General features: G+C 32.9%; 1 protein-coding gene across 1 annotated transcript in view; it reads left to right on the top strand.

Annotated features, from left to right (window-relative positions):
• Positions 1-21,509, top strand: part of CTNNA3 (catenin alpha 3) — a 1,434,719-nt gene that overhangs the window by 1,307,625 nt on the left and 105,585 nt on the right. Inside the window, exon 14 of the mRNA XM_069460558.1 lies at positions 12,771-12,952. Coding sequence (XP_069316659.1) covers positions 12,771-12,952 — 182 coding nt within the window. The remainder of the gene's footprint in view (positions 1-12,770; positions 12,953-21,509) is intronic.

Consider the following 21,509-nt stretch of genomic DNA (forward strand, 5'->3'; position numbering starts at 1 on the left):
AAGTTATTTCTATTTCCACTTTGTAAAATTCCCATGTTACCCATAAACATTTTCATAAACCTTCCCATATACACAAATGACTCATATGGATGATTTTTAAGAATTTTAGAATGTTGAGTCATTATAATGGAGTGAGAAGGGAAGAGTCATAGAAGATTAGTTTCAAATGAAAGTAACATATCAATGAGGGCAGAAATGCAGAGAAGAAAGGTCGTCTATGGGGATATAAGCCCTCAGAAATTTATAAAATTCTTGGGTGAATTGGAATGCTTAAAGAATGTATGACAAGGAGTTTGACTCGGTTTTATTTAAATTTCAAAATATGGAAACTTCAGCTGACTATGAGTCTCAGATCGCAAATGAACAAAATCATAGAAAATTACTCAGTAATGTAGTCACAAAGAAATATTTGTGGAATTTTCAGATTGATATAAAAAATACTTTCTCCTACTCTTTGAAAAACCTAGCAAGTGGTGAATAGATTATATATTATACAAAAATATAATATCTCATTTTTTGTTGGGCATTATATAGCTTATATGAAATTGATAATAATCAAATGAGAAGAGATTTTGCATTTTTTTTTTTTGCCATGTGCATGTGACTACAGATATTGCACCTGGTTTTAAATAAAATGAGCTATGATCAGCATATTTATATGGATCAGTGATCATGGTACTATATTAAGTCGTAACAATGTAGACATATATAAGTGTAATTTATGGAAAAGCAAATGTCATGAATATTTAGAATTCTATACCATATTCCTCAGATTTTTATTTTACCAAGAAAACTGTTGTTAGTAAGATAGAATTAACAGTTCAGATTCCCATAAACTATTAGGAAGGAAATCTGTTAAGGATATTTATATTCAGATACATATTTAATATTTTTATACATTTTATAAATTATATTTATTGCAAAAGTATAATTATGAAGAAAATATACATAGAAAAATTAGACCTATAATTATTTCTTAAATTATACTTATTTTAGTGGTACACTATTCATATACTCTGTCAAGATCTAAATTAAAAAATAGTCCACTATAATTGGTTTTCAAATTGTATTCCATGCATCTTTACCTTACCAACCAAAATGTTCTAAATGTAATTTGATCTTTTCTGCACAGGGATATTTTAAACACCTTGAGAGCATAAATGGTGCCACATAACTCTACTTTGCAGTAGATATCAACAAATGGTGGGTGATGATGTTATGGATGACTCATTGTCAGTATTATGACCAAACATAAGGGCACTGTGCTCTAATACAATAATAAGGTGATGGTGTCCTGATATAAGCAGGAAAGCTTATTTATAAACCAAAAGTTCTCCATTATCTGAGTCCTCTGTCTCCTTTTTGATAGATTTTCTTTTCTGTCCTTGTGATAAGACTAACACACCTCCTGTCTACTCCCAATTTACTATAAACTGGGGCATGGAATTCAGGTAACCAAACTTACTTAAATTGTGTGCAAAGTATAAGTTACTAGGCTCTGAGTCACATCCTAAAGGCACTCTTGTAAATAAAATGAATGCACTTTTGGAGTTGGTTGTTTGAGTTCCTCACAGCCTTTGTAATATTTATTTATTGAATTGTTTGAGGATTTCTATATTTTCAGTTTTGGCAGCATCAAAAGACAAAAGTATATCATTATCCTGGAATGATGATCTAAATAACATAAAATTCATTGAATTTAGTCTAATCCCTTGTAACATTTAGATTTAAAAAATTAATAAATATATGGGACAATTTTGATATGGCTTCACTATAGTTTATTTTTGTCATGGGCATTTCAGTTGAGTGTTAGATATGAGGTAAACAATGTGCATTAATGTTGTAAAATTTCTAATACTATTTTGGACTTTTTAGGGTGTAAACATAGTATCCTGAACAAAGACCATTATTGTTTTCTTGGCTGGCCAGAATTCATCTGGAAAGTATTGCACTTAAGTCTGCAAGTCATTTTATAAAAGGAACAATGATACATTGAGGTGCCATCAAAAGAAAACGTTGATGTTGATCATCTAGATAGCATGTTTTTGAAGAAGTGTCTGGAATTTAATAGTTATACAGAAAAGGAATACATGAAGGAATGAATGAGAGAATGGGAAGATTACTCTAAAGAGCATCTGATGATTATTTTCACATAACTGAAGGTTATCTTGTTGAAAACAGATTGCATATACTGCTTTCCATTCTAGAGGGCTGAATTCAGGCTACCATATAGACATAGCAGAGAGAAGAAATAAAGAACTGTCCAATAACTACCTCTGTCCAAATACGTGATGGAGCCCCTCAGAAGGTAGTGTGTGCCTGTTGTTGAGAGATGAAAGTAAGGCGTTGAGTGGGAAAACAGCTGACAGCTCAAGTAGAACCTCATAATCTGAGTGCTGGGGCTGGTCCACACTTTGTTGGGAACACAAACTCAATAGTGTCGGTGCCCCTAAAGGAGCTGATCAGGCTTTTGAAGATTGACCCATGCTAACCAAATTCACCAAGATTGTAACGTGTATATGTGTGTGTGTATTTTTAACATCAGATATATTATATATAATTGTATTTCAAAGGTCAAAATACTCATGTAAGCTTGTTAAAGTATGCTCTTCTCTTTATGATAGTCTATTTTGGAAAACACCTTATCATAACCCACTGTTTTTGATTATAAGGGGACCAGGAAAGATTGTAAGGACTGGATCTTTACTTTATGGTTAAAATGTATATTGCAAGAAATATATGGCCATGCTACAGTCATATCTGTCAAAAGGATGGATTCATCTCAGCTTTTTTTGATGCCTCCTCACATCAGCACCACCTTTGCGGACTCTATGCATATTATCACTTTTGAAACAACCTTTCTTTTTAGAGAAAGCTTTATGCTACAGCCACATTTATATAAATTTCAATCATAATGATACATCCCAAGATCCTTATGAAATTTGCCTATGTGAGGACTATTTTTGGAAGTCATGAGTCCCATTAACTATGTTTTAATTTTTACTGGTAAAATGTAAATGGGCTACTTTATTTCTCAGTCCCAGATAATCCAGAATTAGACCTTGTGGAAATTCCAAAGAGAGGTGGAAGCATTATTGGTCACAAACCTTACAGATAGAATGATGTTTGGGGGTAAGAGAATAGATTATATGGCATATAAATCTCTTCTACCTCTACAAAATGATGCAATTATTTATTTTTGATTTTTTTTATTGTGAAAAAATTTAAATGTACAGAAAAGTTTAAACACTAGTACAATGTCCATCCATAGTCCCATGACCTAGATATAACATTTTTAACGTAGTGCCATAGCTGTAATTTTTTTCTCAATCACTTTAAAGTAATTGGAAACATCATAGCATTTTATACTAAATATTTCAACTGGTATATTCCAAAATAATAAACATTCTTATATAACCACAATATGATCATCACGCTGATGAAAATTAATGATAAACTTCCTAATATTGCTTAATATCCAGTTACTATTCAGATTTTTTCACTCGTCTCCCAGATGTCCTTTGCAGCATTTAATTTTTCCTAGAACCAGGACACAGACTGGGCTCACAAATAAAATATAACTATTTTTGATGTAAAAGAAAGAAAAAGTTGGAAAGTGTCTCCTTCATGTATAAGAGACATGCAAATAAAAAAATCCCCTATAGACCTAATTTTCATGATTGTGACATATGGGTATTAATAAAATCTTCCTCAAAATATTATTTCAATGGGATAATTTTTAAAAGTGCTTAGAAGAGTGACTAGCATGTGGGAAACATTTTAATTACCATTAGTATTATCTTTAGGATACAGATAATCAAATAGGCCTGATAATTTAATAGTTAACTGTTTAGACTCAGGCCCTGAAGGCTATGAAGTTTTATAATAAAATGAGACAGTTTTACACCTGTGAGTAATCCATGGACTACTTAGAGTATTATTTTTTGACAGATGAGGAAACTAAAAGCTCATTAAAGATAATATTTTTATATGAGTCTGATTTAGAAGTCTGTACATAACAATGTAGAAATGTTTATCACTCCTTAAAGCAAAGTCCAATTCCAATTCCTAAATGTTATTTTAAAAAATATTATATAAAACCGTGTTAAGGAATTCTCAGGAATATGTTTAAAATTATAATTTAGTACACTTAAGATATCAATGCATAAATTTTTTTTACAAATTTGTTCTCAAAATTTTAATTAGGTTGAATTTTTGCCAGCAGCACTTCAGATTTTCTAAATTCCATCAAGATGTTCTACTATTTATACTTTTGATATATTAAAAATACATCCATTTCCCAAATGTTTCTAGGCTTATTTTAAAAACACATACATGTCACTATTAAATTTGAGATACTCTGGAGGTAAGAATTATCCTTTTAGAAATATTTCTCTAATATCTACATACGTATAATATACATATATTTTTAAAGTTTTTAAAACATTTGATTTTTTTTCCCAGAAGGGTTTTTTTTTTTTTTTAATTTTTTTAATTTCAGTATATTATGGGGGTACACAAGTTTTGGTTACATAATTTGCTTTTGTAGAGTTTGAGTCAAAGATATAAGTGTGCCCATGCATACTATCTGGGTGAAAACCAATTGATTTTGAATGTTGAGTTCTAGCTACTCATCCATATGACTGATCTGAATTAATTAGAAATTCCTTAATATCCATAAAATTTAAAAAATAGTAATTGAAGATTACATATTTATAAAGTACTATTTCTATATTTCATCTAGTTTCATGAATAAATTATAATGGCCATATATTTCTATAGGGTTTATTACTTATGGAATGTATTTACTCAAAATATTTCATTTGGTTCTTTCCTAGGCTCTGTGTCATAAGCCAGCTGAATAGTTTAGTTATCTTTCTCCCCAGTATTGCAGAAAGTCTTGGAAGCCAGGATAAAGCACTTGTATACATTAATTATAAGCACCATTTACTAAGTCCTTAATATATTACAGGTATTATTGTTTACAGACATAACTCTCATTTTCACAAAACCTCTATATAAATTTATTATCACAACATATAAGAAAACTGAAGTTTAGGATGATTAGCTTACTTGCTGTCTAATATTTGGTAGAACTAAAATTTGAATGGAGGTCTATAGGACAATAATTTCTGCCTTTTTCTATAACACCACTTTTTTCTTTTCTTTTTTCTTTTTATCTTTCTTTAAAGGGTAATGGAAATCACTTAAAGTTTTTAAATAGATGAATAATATAAGCATATCAATGTTTCATGCAGTAGAGCATAATGAAATTAAAAAGCAGATTAAAGGAAGAGGAAAAAAGATTAATTGTGCTGTTAATATTGTCTTGAAGGAATGATGAGGAACTGAGTTTGAAAGCAAATAGGAAAATGCATAAGAGAAATGAGTTTGAGATTCTCTTGAGTAGAAGCTTAGCATTTGTCTAAATGTAGGTGACAAAGAAAAATGTAAGATCAGAGCTATAAAATTTTAGGCGCAAAAGCCTGTTCTTTCACTCTTGACTATTTCTATTAACGACCATAAACATTTATCATTCAATATGTCCTTACTTTCAGGGAACTTATAGGGGAAGGAGACAAAATGAAAAAACATACCAAAAAAACACAAATATAATTATATAATATTATCACTATTATTGGGAAAGATGATTCTGTTTTCAAAGACCTTTTCTCTAGTGAGATAAGGCATTTGTGTTCACAAGTCATTAGACTACAAGAGAAAACAATATGAATGTCTGGAGGGAAGAACCAACAACATGTTTTAAAAGTTTTAAAAGAATAATTATATACAGCTACAGAAGGAAGAAAGGGGTATATACTACATAAGTTTGGCCCTGAAATATGATTAAGTTTGGACCAACCGAGATAGGGGAAAGAAAGAAGATGAGCAAAATAATTAATGAACAATATCTCAAGATATTTACCTGCAACAGCAAATACCTTAGTTTAGTTTGAGGGTACAGCATATAGAAGGAAGATGGAATGAGATTGAAAAGCTGGTAGGGACAAAAGGTTATTGAGATCCCTGTGACACAGTAATTCTACTCCTAGATATATACTCAAAAGAGAAATACACCCATATGTATACCCAAAGAAAAGTCTAAGAATATTCATTATTAATAATGACCAAAATGGAATAATTCTGAAGAGATCATGTATAGAAAAACAGATAAATAAATAGTATATATTTGCACTGTAAAATAATATCTGTATGGAGCAATGAGAATAAGCAGAATATAACTACATGCAACAATACAGATGCATTTCAAATACATAAATATTGAACATAAAAAGCCAGACACAAGGGTACATGTGCTATGATTCTATTTTTATAAGATTAAAAAATAGGAAAATATATAGTTTTAGAAATCAAGATAGTGATTGCTCTTAGGAAATAGTGACTAGAAGACAGAAGGAGGCTTTCCTGATTTGGGTGCTAGGTACGTGGATTTGCTCAGTTTGTGAAAATAGTTTCAGCTGTCCATTTAAGGTTTGGGCATTTTTATATATGAATTATATGTTTTAATTAAGTAAGTATAATGTGGCATTTGAGAAACTCATATTCTTTATTTGGTAAGAAGACATGGATGGCTTCTTGGCTTTTAGCTGAAGAATTGCACAGTCTATCAAATTCAGAAAGATTGAATCAAACAGTAGCACTATAAACGGGTTGATAACAAAAGAGAAAATCAAGACCAGAACTTTGACCGCAGTAATGAGACTACATAGAAGGGGATGGACATGCTAAATGTATGAAGGATAAAATAGCAAGCTTTGTCCCTAACAGAATAGGATAGATAAAGAAAAGGGAAGAATTTTGTTTTAACGAAATTTCAAGGCTGGCAGGCAGATAGTGTCATGGAGAAACATGAGTATCAAGAGGAGAACTGATTTGGCCGAGTTTGATTTTTATCATTCTGTGATCAGGTGTTCCTAACATGTTAGTGGATGTAGTCAACACAGTATTGGAAAGGAGAAAAGTCAGGGCTGGAGATTGGGAGTCATCGTCATAGCATTGATGGTTGAAGTCACAGGCGTAGCTGAGGTATATACACATTGTGGAATGACTAAATCTGGCTACCTCATGGAGTTATCATTTTTGCAGTGAAAATACTTTATATTTACTCTCAGCATTTTTAAAAAATACAATATATTATTCACTGCAGTCACCATGTTGTATGATAGATACCTTGTACCTATTCCTCCTAACATTTTATATCCTTTGATCAACATCTCCTCAACCCCTCCCTTCTCCTCCCCCTAATATCCACCATTCTACTTTCTACTTATTTGACATCAACTTTTTTAGATTCCCCATATAAATGATATCATTCAGTATTTGTCTCTCTGTGCTTGGTTTATTTCATTTAAAATAATATCCTCCAGGCTCATCCATGTTGTCACAAATAACAGATTTCCTTCTTTTTCATGGCTGAATAATATTGTTCATTCCACAATGTGTATATACTTTAGAACACCATATTTTACACAGTAAGTACATACAATTTTATTTGTCAATGTAAAAATTAAAGAAAAAAGAAAGTAGATGAGTGTGCTAAAGGGACAATATAATGAAGAAAGTTAAGAGGGTCAGCAAAGATTCTTTGGGGAGATGCACTTTTGGGAGATGAGGGGATTTGGAGGACTTTGAGTAAGAACAACTGGATGTAAGGGAAAGCCAAGGCCAAGAGAAATTAGTGTAAAAGAAGGCAAGAGAGGAAAGCATTTCTAGGACCACTTAGTAATTTCAATGCTGTAAACAATTTAAGGATAATGAAGATTGGGGGGGGGAATTAAGAAATTCTGTGTACCCTGGTCATAGCAAAATCTTAGAGCAGGTTTTGGAAAACTACAGTGAACAGGTCAACTCTGGCCTACTGCTTGTTTTTGTACAGACCATTTGCTAAGGATGATTTTTATATTTTTCAATGGTTGAAAAAAATTCAGAATAGATGTAATCAGATATAATAAGAATATTTGTGGCACAGGAAAATTATGTGAAATTCAAATTTCATTGTCCATAGTAAAGTTTGATTGAAACAGGGCCATACTAATATTTTTTACCTGGGATTTATGACTGCTCTTCCATTACAAGAGAAGAGTTGAGTAACATGACAGAGTAGTATAGTACGGGTGGCAAACATATTATTATTATCATGCCCTTTACAGAAAAATTCTACTGACAATTTTAGGGTTAAAATAATCAAATATATACTTGAAAATGCCTAATAGACTAATGGAAGAATACAGTTTTTGCTTGAAAAATAGAGGATAACATTAGAAATGTAATTCTGAGGCTCACCGAGTGCAGAATTGTATCTATTAGTGTAATAGTTGACAGTTAATATCACTTAGTAACTTAAAAATGTGCTCATATATAATATATAATTTGATCTCCAAAGCAACTTGTGAGGTACTATCATTGTTATCTAGTTTACAGAGGAGGAAACTTAGATTTTAAAAGATATATGACTATACTTTGGAGAACAATTATGTTCAAAGGTGGAAAGTGATAGAGAAATGCCATCAAAGAGAATGTGGTATTTTGGTATATTGTGGGCTCTATTACTCATGTTTATTGGCTTGGTGATAGAACAAAGACTCTAGAGCCAGACTTTATGATTTGCATCCTGATTCTACCATTGACTAACCCTACAATCTTGAGTAAGTAACTTAACCTTTCAGAGAGATTCAATTTCCCCATTTATAAAATTGGGACAATAATAATACTTATCTCATAGGGCTGCCATGAAGATTGAAGTTTGTATATATGTTTGGTGCCTGCAAGAGTGTCTGGCATATATGTATTAGCTATTTTCCTTGTCTTTAGTAACAGATTCCAAGATCAATAGACACAAAATATAATTTCATTCAGATGGAAGTGATTCAAAAAGACATTGACGGTTTTTATATCAGAATTCTGTGCTATAGATCTGAGCAGAAGCCTAGACAGATAGCCACCTGGTGATATAAATCAGAGATTCTACCTACCTGACTTGTCTTAAGCTTTGTACATTAGTTTCTTTGCTTATTCTGCACATAATAATTCAATAAGGAATTTTCACCTGGAATTCCTAAACATCAAGCATTCTCTTAAATCCTATTTTGAAATTTTCATAGTGATTAAAATTGATTGATGATATATAATAAATCATTCATAGATGCAATTAAAACATTCCGTATGGAATCAATAACTTAATGTTTTGTTGATGTTGTTTCCCTGTGAAAAACGATCAGAATTCTCTAGAATTTTTAATATTGCAAACTATTGCCTAACTTTTGGCCCTTATCTTGTCAGAGGTAAACATCTGTTGATTGTAATTCACCATGTGAGTTGAGATGTTATTAAGGAAATCGAGTGCAACTGATGAGCTCCCTCTCCACGACAGGGTCAGTCTCAATGTTATCCAATAATCGACTCTCTTCCCTGCATGTCAGGTGGATAGCAGTTGCAATTATTGTCATTTTGTGTCTGTGGAAACTTAGGAGGGTTAAGTGACTTCCTCAAGGTCATATTGGAAATCAGTGGCATTCCAAGTAACAGAACTTGGAATAAACTTAACCAGATCACCTCTTGAATAGTTTTAACTTTATTATGAGAATAGTAAATAATTTTTCATAATATATCAATGTATACTTCAGCTTTATTCATTAGATCTAGTGTCATAAATTTATTACCCCTGAGATGTAGACTGTAAAAAGAAGCCTTATATGTAGTGGAACCAATCTATAGCTATTATTATTTGAAAGTTTAAACATTTTTTATGAGAATAAAGAGAATGATAATGACCAGTAGTCAAGATGGAAGAAACTCATTTCTATTTTTGAGCCAGTTTAATGGGTTGGTAGCTTATAATTTACTTAACGTGCTTGCATATTACTTTTCATTTCAGAAGTAGTGATCTGTGTCTTCATTTGCGTGCCTTGCCATATGCCAGCAGTAGTAAAAGTTGTTCTTCTCTTTATCACATCGCATAGGGCACATTTCCGGAGAGAAGAAACTACAAGCTATTTTTAGATGCTAAGGAAGAGCACTATAGCTCATCAATTAAAAATCTAGTCTCGTGCAGCTTAATAAGATTCTTCAAAGAAAATAAAATTAATAAAATGAAAAAGTTTGTATTAGACATATGATGCATTTTGATAATTTTCTTATTGAGTAAGAAATAGTTATAATTTTTGAGCAGTCAATATATGTCAAGCATTATACTAAGACATTTAAAGAAAATTTCAAAGAACTTATGACTAAGACCTCAAAAGCAAATACAGTAACAACAAAAATAAATAAATGAGATCTAAGTAAACTAAAAAGTTTCTGTACAGTAAAGGAAATAATGAAAAGAGTAAATAATCTGCAGAATGAGAGAAAATATTCACAAACTATACATCTGACAAAGGACTAATATCCAGAATCTACAAAGAACTCAAACAAATCAGCAAGGGAAAAAAAAAAAAAAAAACAAAACACTTCATAAAAAGATGGCCAAAAGACATGAACAGATTTTTTTTTCAAAAGAATAGCTAAATGGCCATGAAACATATGAAAATATTCTTGACATCACTAATTGTCAGGGGAATATGGATTAAAAACCCAATGAGATATCACCCCTGTCAGAGTGGCCATTATTAAAAAGTCAAAAAGTAACAGATGTTGACATGGATGGAGTGAAAAGGGAATGCTCATACACTGTTGGTAGGAATGTAACTAGTACAACCTCTATTGAAAATAGTATGGAGATTTCTCAAAGAACTGAAAGTAGACCTACCATTCAATCCATCAATCCCACTACTGGGTAACTACCCAAAGGAAAAGAAGCCATTTTATAAAAAAGACACCTCCACCTAAATGTTTATCATAGTACAATTCACAATTGCAAAGATGTGGAATCAACCTAAGTGCCCATGAACTGATGAATGGGTAAAGACAATGTGGTATGTGTGTGCACTGGAGTCCATGGAATACTACTCAGCCAGAAAAAGGAATGAAATATCTTTTTCAGTAACTTGGATGGAACTGGAGACTATTATTCTAAGTGGAGTATCTCAGGAATGTAAAAACAAATACATATTCTCACTTGTAAGGGGAAGCTAAATGAGGTTGATATACAATGAGCATAAAGGGGTGTAATGGACCTTGAAAACTAAGAAGGCTTGAGGGCAGAAGGAGGGTGAGGGATAAAAAAAAAAAAAACCCACAAAAAAAAACACATATTGTTCTGGTGTTGGGTATACTAAAAGCCCTGATGTCAGCATTATACAATACATCCGTGTAACAAAAATTGTGCACCCCCTAAATCTGTTGAAATAAAGAAAGCTTCAAATCAGAAAGCACCATTTTTTATTTTCTCTACTATGTTAAAATTGAGGCATGAATAATCTTTAGATTTTTATAAATACCAATTTATTTTAGACCCTGAGTTAGGCTTATCATAAATAGAGAATAAATGTCAGACAATTGATATTGATTCTTTAATTTTTTTATATTTTGTTTGGATTTTTCATTTACCATTCTTTTAATTCCTTTATTCGTATATATAAGCTTTATTGCTATTGTATACTATTGATTCAAGAAAGTATGTTTTCAGTATTCTGGACCTAATATCCAGAATATTGAAAAGCTTTTGAAGTGATTTCTTCTTATTTCCCCATTTATAGGCTAGAGACTAGCATCTGGAAAAACATAGGTATTGTAGGTATCATATATTCTATCTAATCTAATAAGTAAATTCCACTTACATGATTTATCTTTTTCAAAATGCTTCCTCTGAGACCTATGCCTTTATTCTACTATTAGAATATAACTGAAAGACAGACAATACAATTTCATGGTGAAGCTCGTGAAATTTTATGGCCTTGAGATTATCGAATCACATTTACTTCAAGTTTTTTTTTTTTTTTTTTTTTTTTGACAAAAACTCATAGGTCCCCAGTGCTAAGGTTGTGAATATGGTAGTTTAGTGGTATAGATGGTTTTCTATCACTACTGCATTCCAGATTGCAATTGGAAGACAATTTGCTTACTGTTCAAAATGTGACACATCCAAAGAATGATATCATGCTAACAAAGATTAAGATTTACTGTGCAGGGGAGAATAGCACCTCAAGACACAGTATGCTAATTAGGGACGGCTGTCCATAATAAATCCTGCCCATAATATGCTTACACTTTCCTCATAACCATTTATACACATGTATACACCTGAATTTGTTTATGTGCACTAAATATATATACATCTTTATTATTTTATGTTTGTTCTTGTTTATATACATATGATTTTTAAATGTATACTGTTATTACTTACCAATGTATATTCAGCATTTATATGAAGATCTATATTATGTATATACATACATACGCTTGTAGACATATTCTCATTTCAAGTCAAATTATGCTATATTTCTACCTTTTTGTATTCACTTTTCTAACAAATGTGATGTATTACACTAAATTTGAATTAATTTAAAATTTTAGTGCATTAGAAATTTGCAAAGGCCTATATTTATTTTCCAAAGCAGATTTAAGTAAGCTCAGACACCAAATTCTACATTTTTATTCTCAAATTTAACATAGTTCTAGCACAAATAATTAGAAATTAATAGATTTTTGTGAAAATTTAAAACTGGAAAGTTTTGATTAAATGACTGAATCTGTGAAATGTGTCTGATTTTAAATAAGCAAATTTTATGAGTATCCGATAATGTCCACTTCTTCCTGAAATGTTTTTGACATAGTGGAATGATTTTAAATCTAATTATTACATGTTTTAGGCTAAGATGACTCAACTGCCTGAGGCAGAAAAAGAAAAGATTGCTGAGCAAGTTGCTGATTTCAAGAAAGTAAAAAGCAAGCTGGATGCTGAGATTGAGATATGGGATGATACAAGCAACGATATCATTGTTCTGGCCAAGAAGATGTGTATGATCATGATGGAGATGACAGACTTCACAAGGTAATTGTGTGAAAAATGATGTGCAATGTTTATGATGGTTAGAAACATTGGTCATATTCTTGAAACCTCAAGTTTCTCAGAGTGGCAATTGCCAAAAATCAAGTGGTAGGGGGAAGTAAATAATATAGAATGAGAATGTTGTGAGTGTGTAGTTCTAGAGATTTTTGTGAATAAGTAAATGTGGCAGTGTTTCTCATAAACTGCCAAGGAATTATTTTAGACATGACTTTATACTCTCTCACCTTTGCTTTCCTCAGGAATCTGCTCTGTGTATCATATTAACATGTTGTCACAAAGAAATTGGTAAACCAAGTTATGCTACTATTGCAGCTATCTGAATGGTTGATTTCCATAGCTACACAATTTTAGTTATAGTGATTTGTAGTATAATCAGGATTAGTGGTGTCTGTTGCTCCTGAGATAGGAAGTAGCTGTATTTGAAATTACAATGACTTAATGATAGCCATGAATTAATCATACATTGTATGTATATTCCAGAAGTAATAAAAAAGTTTGTAATAGTTTTAAAATGTCATTTTATAGAGCTAGCCAAAAAGCAGTGAAATACATAGTGCTTGCCTTACCAGATACTAAAATATACTAAACTATAACAATTAAAATAATTTAGTCTTGGTGTCATTATAAAAACCACAGAACAGAAGGATACCCTGGAGCAGACCAAATATCAATTAGGAAACCATTCATTTATATCACCATATATTATATCCTAAATGGAATACATGTTAATTTAAAAATCATAATTAAAGGTTAAAATGTACATGAATCTTTCACTGATTGGGAAAAAGTTTCTAAAGAATTATACACAAAGAAAGAAAAAGGATTATTAAATTGAACTATTTTAAAAATTCTTTACAGCAATTGAATGTCCTAAACAATACTGAAAAGTAAATAGATAATGGAGTACACATAAAAATAACAAAAATGTGATTTCACTTATATGTAAAGAATACTTGCAGACATTGTAAAACTAAATAAATAATATCCTAGTAGATTTTTCCACATGAAAAATATGACCAATGAATATTTGAAAAACATTTAACCTAAAAAAATTAGAATAAGATACTTTTTAAATCTATAAAATTGGCTACAACTTTTAAACTAGTCTTGGTACAAAGTATGGTGGTGAAAGCATAAATGGCATAAGCCTTATAGGAATTTGGCAATATGTGTAAACTAAAAACCTTTATAAACCTTTGATATGTATATCATCTGTATCTGTATCTATGTTGCACTTCAAGGAATCTATCCCAAGGAGTAATCTGAAATGATAAACTCTTTATATAACTACAGAATTATTCAAAATAATAGAATAAGTGGAATAATTAAAGTAATGACAGCCTGCCATGTGAAGAAGAGTCTACAGAAAATAAAAAGAATTTTAAAAGAGTATTTAATGAAGGGAAGAATATTTAATTAAAAGGGAAAAAAATAGCCTAAATTTTATAGCATATATATGGCTGTATGGCTGTTCTCCTATGGGTATTTCTCCTTTGTTTTGTTTTATACCAAACTTACTCTTTATAACAGAACACAGTTCTACTTTGTATTCTTGTGAAAGAAAATCCACCTCCCAAAGATTATGGGCAGTGAAGATTTTGCTGCAGATTTCATTGGAAAGTAAGAAAATTAAATTTACAATATATTATACATAGAATTTTATAAAGAATATATTTTTGGATAGGCATTTCTGTTTTTCCTTCTTAGGTCTTGCCATTTTTCCAATCCCAGCCAATATATTCAAAATGTCTTCTCATTCCTTTTCATACATGGAATACTTCAACTTTGACCCAGGGCTCAGTTTCTGTAGACGAGGATTCTGAGAAATTTCTGTCTCTGTCTCTGTCCCTTTCTCTGTCTCTCTTTTGCTCTGACCCTCTGTTTTCTTCACACGTATAATCACATGCATATGTAGTATAGACATATATAACATAGACATGCATATGCCTGTGTATAGGAAACAAAACCACACTGCAATGGTAGTAAATGGTAATTATGTTTTAGTAGTTGGATTGTGGATAATTTAATTACAATTTTTAACTTCTATACTTTATTGATGCTCTATGATAAATACATAATAATTTTTGAAAATATATTATAATTTGGTTTCATCTTGGCTCTAGGATAGTGGCAGTTGGCTAAATTTAAATCACTCCACACAAACTTAAAAAGATAATGCCAAAAAGAGCCCAAAAAAGCCTTACATGATGCCAGATTTCAACATTACGTAGATATAAAGAATAGTGTGAATTTCAAATTATCTTTAACTAGAGAAATATACACCAAATTACAACAAAGCTACTGCTGGTATTCTGCCACTGCCATAACCCTGGGGATCTGGAGAGCAGGGATTAAGATGAATAAAACACTCCATGGAGAAAAGACATATGAAAAAGTAACGAACACAGAAGAAAATTGAGTCAAAACAAGAATACCTAACATTAAGTACTAAAATGCTGAAAACAGGTCTAGGATTTGGCATTTTAAAATACCAACTATAGGGAAAAAGGTTAAAATTACATGGGATTGAAACTGGGAACTGTAGAGAATTTTTCACTTTTTTAAATTTTTTTATTTTTTTTTAATTTCAGCATATTATGGAGGTACAAATGTTTAGCTTACATATATTGCCTTTGCCCCACCAGAGTCAGAGCTTCGAGCCTGTCCATCCCCAGAGGGTGAGCACTGCACCCATTAGCCGTGAATATACCCATCCCCTCCTCCCCCCTCCCATCTTCCTGACTCGGGGGGACGGGGGAGGGGGGAATGGGCAATATATATAACCTGAACTTTTGTACCCCCATAATGAGCTGAAATTAAAAAAAAAAACATTTGTACCCCTAAAATAAAAAAAAAATTAAAGGAAAAACAGGGGGTAAGCATAACCTTAAACTCTTGTTAGCCACCCCCATTTGTAGATCTTAAATGTTGAACACTAAGATTTTAATTTTAATACCCATAGGGCATTAAGAAGAGACATATAGTCAGGGGAGCTGGAACTAAGATCCTTGGAAAAGCCTAGAGTTGTGCCTCTAAAAGGCAACTGGAAATACTTCCATGGATTTGCTTAAAGGAGCTTTTCTCTGGGGTCTTGGTCAAATTCAGGTCACCTTTAAGAAATAGAGATCCTAAGTCTATAACCTATTAAACTGATGGATTTTAAATAGCACAATTGGAAATGTTACTCCAAAAGAAAAATTAAGATGCAATAAGCAATAGTGAGAAAAAAAAATAGAAAATATTGTTGGTGCATTCAAATAAGCCTTGATAGAACAGCAACAATGACAACAAAAAGACTATTTGAAGCCATCACCCTACACAGAGATTATGTAAAGGCTGGAGATCAGAGTTAAAATGGCCCAAAATGTTCAGAAAGAAGTTAAAAGTATTAATGCCATACGTTGCCGCAAAGAAAATTATCTAATGCATTTTTAAATTTCCAAGGGATCTTTACAATAATGGAAGTAGAATTCAAGAGATTCTAATTTTCATATCAGTAGATGAAATTAATGTAGAAGGGATAAATAAGTTAAAAATGAGAAAAAAATGAAAATAAAATATAGAGTGAATATAAAAATTGCAATAATGTTATAAATCAAATCTAAATTATCAGTATTTCTAGTGTGTAGGTAGAGTAAGCTCATTATATTTTTAAAGGTAAGTATAATAATTGTGATAAGTACAAACGACAAAAAAAATCTATCATTTAACATAGAAACATAAAGAAACTCCTTTCTCTAAGAACCATGGAAAAGAGGAGGAAATCTCTCTTTCTCTCTAAAGGAGTAGAGAAATATATAAATAAATGGAAGGTTTGAGGAGTAAATGCCTAATAGCTTCTATTTGCTGAATAGTGCTATCTGTGAAATATTAGCAGGATTGAGAAGACAAAAATGGAATGATAAATTGGGTAGAGAAATAGGTCTAGATATATAAAAGATAGTCAACTGGGAACATATGTATATTTACTATATATATGGATATATAATATGTGTATGTATGTATATATAAGGGGCAGTTAACTAGGAGTGTATGTATATTTCTAGTCTTTCATTGGAAAGGAATTTGCAGTAGAATTGAAACTACTAGAAAGAAGATATTGAAATGACTGACTGGGTGCAGACTGGGAAAGAAGGGAAATGGCATCGGGAAGTAGAACAAAATGGAAAAGTCAGAGCATGTCACCTGACAGATGGTGAAGTTATGGACTTCATTGCAGTATTGCCTGCTCTACATGTGTCTTCCTCCCCAAGGAATTGATATCTTAGTGATGTACTTTGAAGTGAGTCAAAAAAAGATTCTGCTAAATCAGGGACTTTGAGGTTATCATAAGCTGTAGCAAGGGTGTTAGAAGAGGATTTATGACGCCACAGAGTGATTCTCATTAGAAAATAGACACACTTCTTCTTTTGCAAAATCTAAAGAGCTTGGCATTCTCACAATCTATGGGTGTCACTGTCAAAGGCATCCATGAAACAGGAATATTGTGTGTTAAAAATACAACAAAAGGTGGGGTAGTAAAACTGAAATTAGACTGATAATCTCTTGTGCTTGAACTGAACTCAGAGTAAGCTAAATTTCAGTTCATATAGACTATAATAAATCTCCAATTGTTTTTAAATGGATGAAAACTATTTTTTACTTTCATTTTACTCCCATTTCTGCTTTAAGAGTTTTTCCTCAGACACTATAATGTTTTTCCGAGGGTTAAATTTAGCAGTTTTATATATAGTCTATTCCTTGGTTCCACCTATGTCACATTTCTTTTATTGCAGGTGTGGTAGCTTATTTGTAGTGGGACCTGTGAGACGGGGGTCACAGCTGGCATGCAGCATTTACCAGCAGGAAGCACCCATGTGGTGGTAGTCCATGCTGTATCCCGCATATAGATTTTTAAATAGCTGTATAGTTAAAAATAATAACAGGAAAAATAGTACATTCTCCATCTCTTCTGAAGTGCCACTAAACACTCTGTTTTCTCATATCCTTCGAATACTGCTTTATTCATAAGAAGCATCATCATAGCTAAACTTTGATGAGTCCTCACTACTTACTACACCCTAATAAATAGAGATGTTTTCTCATTTTTTGTACCCAGGACAATTTGATTATTATAGGCTCCATTTTATTGTTAAAAAAATAGAGGTCAGTTAAATTGCTCAAGGACACACAAGGGAAATTGGTTTTGGATGGGAGTTGGTCCAGCTTCAGACTATGGGCAATACAAGTGTGTACCCCGGCCGGGCGCGGTGGCTCACGCCTGTAATCCTAGCACTCTGGGAGGCCGAGGTGGGCGGATCGTTTGAGCTCAGGAGTTCGAGACCAGCCTGAGCAAGAGCGAGACCCCACCTCTACTAAAAATAGAAAGAAATTATATGGACAGCTAAAAATATATATAGAAAAAATTAGCCAGGCATGGTGGCGCATGCCTGTAGTCCCAGCTACTCGGGAGGCTGAGACAGGAGGATCGCTTGAGCTCAGGAGTTTGAGGTTGCTGTGAGCTAGGCTGACGCCACGGCACTCACTCTAGCCTGGGCAACAGAGTGAGACTCTGTCTCAAAAAAAAAAAAAAAAAAAAAAAACAAGTGTGTACCCCGTGAACAGGGAACTATTCAAGGATTATGGTAGGGGCATAATAGAAATAGGAATGGTATACAAGAAGAGTGACAAGCACTTTTGGGTGGCACTGCTAGCACAGACTAGACCTGATGGGTGGATCTGGCCATAGAGATTCACATAACTAAACAGGCTTTGGAAATTCTTATATAGACTAGCAGAAACTTAATAAATTCCTAGAAAATACAGGGGGTTGGACAAATTACTTCTGTAAAACTTGATGTAGCCATTTCTGAACCTTGGCAGGTGCCCCGTGGCATGAAGACCGTTTGGCACTTCTAGCCTAAACTGAAGATGTGGAACATGTTTTACTCTAGTCGTTTGTGCACAGTTCCCAGCACAGCAAGGCATCTCTGTCACTACCTCCTGCTATGCCAGGGCAGAGAAATCAGGCTTTATGGTTTCAAAACATAATTTGTCCTTGGGGAAAGGCCATCCTTAAAGTCACATAAACTGTGTTACATTATTAACATGGAGCCTGTGTCATCCTCTAACAACCCAGCATTCCTTTTATTCATCTTTTGGTACTGTCTAGAATTAAAGTTAAGGATTTAAGGCCTGTGAGAGGAAGCAACTTTCCTCCTGCACTAATTACTTTCTGGGAGAAGCATCTGTCAGATTTCAGCCTGGAAGGTAAGGATCTGGGAGCAGAGGGGTGGAGCGTAGGGTGACTGGGAGTCTTCACATTTTTCATTAAGTATCTCCACATTTGCTTAATCCCCTTGTTGTCAGTAAAATATACCCCACCCCTTAAATGTGTCTAAAACACCACCAATGCAAAGGCTATTTTAACCTCTTTAGAAAATAATCTCTAGAATTTTGCTGGGGTGAGAGAACGGTAAATATTCAGTAGTGTGGAATAGGGGAGGGGATCAAACTGCCTTGTTCAGTCCCTCCCTTCATCCCCAATTCCAGTCATACATGGATTTTCTGTATAAAATTAGCATGATTCTTAGTTTTCCCCACTGCTGGTTTGAACTCTGACTTTCTTGGATTGACTATGTTATTTACCGCTTAATCATCTGCTTTTGAATTTTCTAACGTTTCTTGCTGTTGTCTCTTCCCCATTCAGTTCTCCCCATCCTAGTGAGTTTAGGTCTTTAGAAAACAGACAGACTCATCTGCAGTTTTAGCAAGACTTGGAGAAGGAGCAAAAGTAGACTCATTTGTCAATCTACCATCTTAACCTGGAAGCCCAATAGGATTTATTAGGGTTGTGAAAGTTTTCTCTTTATGCTATTTAGATATTAGATTGTATATTAATTTTTAAAAATAAATATGACTTCCTTTCCTTCTCTCCCCTCAGGTAAATTCTGTTCAAACAGTATCTTGACTCCAAATTTAAACAGTTCTCACATTTTTTGACTTACATAATACTTGAGAGAATCTATTCTTTCCCCCGTCTGAGCAGAAGATAGGTATAACTTTCCATATATTTAATGATAGTATGTGATCACCCAGGATGCATTTTCTTAAAGGTTGCAGAAAAATTGTGGAGTAAAAGGCAAAAAATAACTTTCTCAAATAAGAAATACAAACCAGTAATTTTATCTTTGCAAGAAAAAATATTTCTAAGAGTGTGCCTCTTTTAATGTTAATGTCATTAAAGTTATAAAATTGAAAATAGCTAAAGGAACGTAATATTGCTCTAAGCACTAATATTCTTAAAACTATTATATTTATTCAAAGATATGCCAGAGTGGTGTCCTCATTCTCATGAAATTTTATATTTTAAGATACAATGTGGGCTGGGCACGGTGGCTCACTCCTGTAATCCTAGCACTCTGGGAGGCCGAGGCGGGCGGATCGTTTGAGCTCAGGAGTTCAAGACCAGCCTGAGCAAGAGTGAGACCCCATCTCTACTAAAAATAGAAAGAAATTATATGGACAGCTAAAAATATATATAGAAAAAATTAGCCAGGCATGGTGGCACATGCCTGTAGTCCCAGCTACCCGGGAGGCTGAGGCAGGAGGATCGCTTGAGCCCAGGAGTTTGAGGTTGCTGTGAGCTAGGCTGACGCCACGGCACTCACTCTAGCATGGGCAACAGAGCAAGACTCTGTCTCAAAAAAAAAAAAAAAGATACAATGTGATATCAGTTTTTACTTGAAAAAATAGGTGTTAATTTATAAAATTTATAAGTTTTTCTAGAATTTCCATTGGCTCATTTATTGAGAATCTACCAAATATTAGATGCTGTACTTGGTTTTAAGTATATACAATACCTGAAGTGGAGAATTTTCAGCCAGAGCAGCATAAGATAGAATGAATGAAGAACTGAGGAGGGCAAGAAGGTGGGCAGCAAAGCAGACAGAGGGAAAGAAAAGGATCTAAAGGAAAATAATGGGTAGGAGTGGACAAGCTGATGGCAGAAATTCAGCTCTCAAAGGAATGTAGAATGTTGCTAGGAGCTGATCTTTAAATAGTGAAAGTAAAGATTCCCAAGGTTTTCTCACCTGGGTCTAGTTATAACCAGGTATCTGAGACTATGACAGGTATTGAATGAAGTGTCTCTATTACTCTATCGAACAGACAATGGAACAATGGAGAGGGACTGCATTATCAGATTGTCTTCATTTTTTATTGTATTCTAATGACACAATTCTGTGTTTATGAGAATGATAACCTGAAGAGAACTAGAGAGAAATGGCTGCAGAAAATGGGTTGTCTGCCAAATCAGTGTGGATGCCAATTTCCTTTATCAGCATGGGGCTAATTTCTTCCTTTTCTTTTCCTCTGAAATTTTGAGGATCGATATTTATTATATTAATAAGAAAAATAATTTTATTTTGATAATCTATAAGTCTGAATTATCTATTTGCTAATAGATGTTACTTTTCTGTTAATGGGCCAATCTTCCTGGACCAAATGTGGACAATCACAAGGTTATTCCAATGCCTCTGAAATATCACAACTTGAAAAA

The sequence above is a fragment of the Eulemur rufifrons genome, chromosome 28, assembly GCF_041146395.1.
Source record: "Eulemur rufifrons isolate Redbay chromosome 28, OSU_ERuf_1, whole genome shotgun sequence".
NCBI classification, from domain to species: Eukaryota; Metazoa; Chordata; class Mammalia; order Primates; family Lemuridae; genus Eulemur; species Eulemur rufifrons.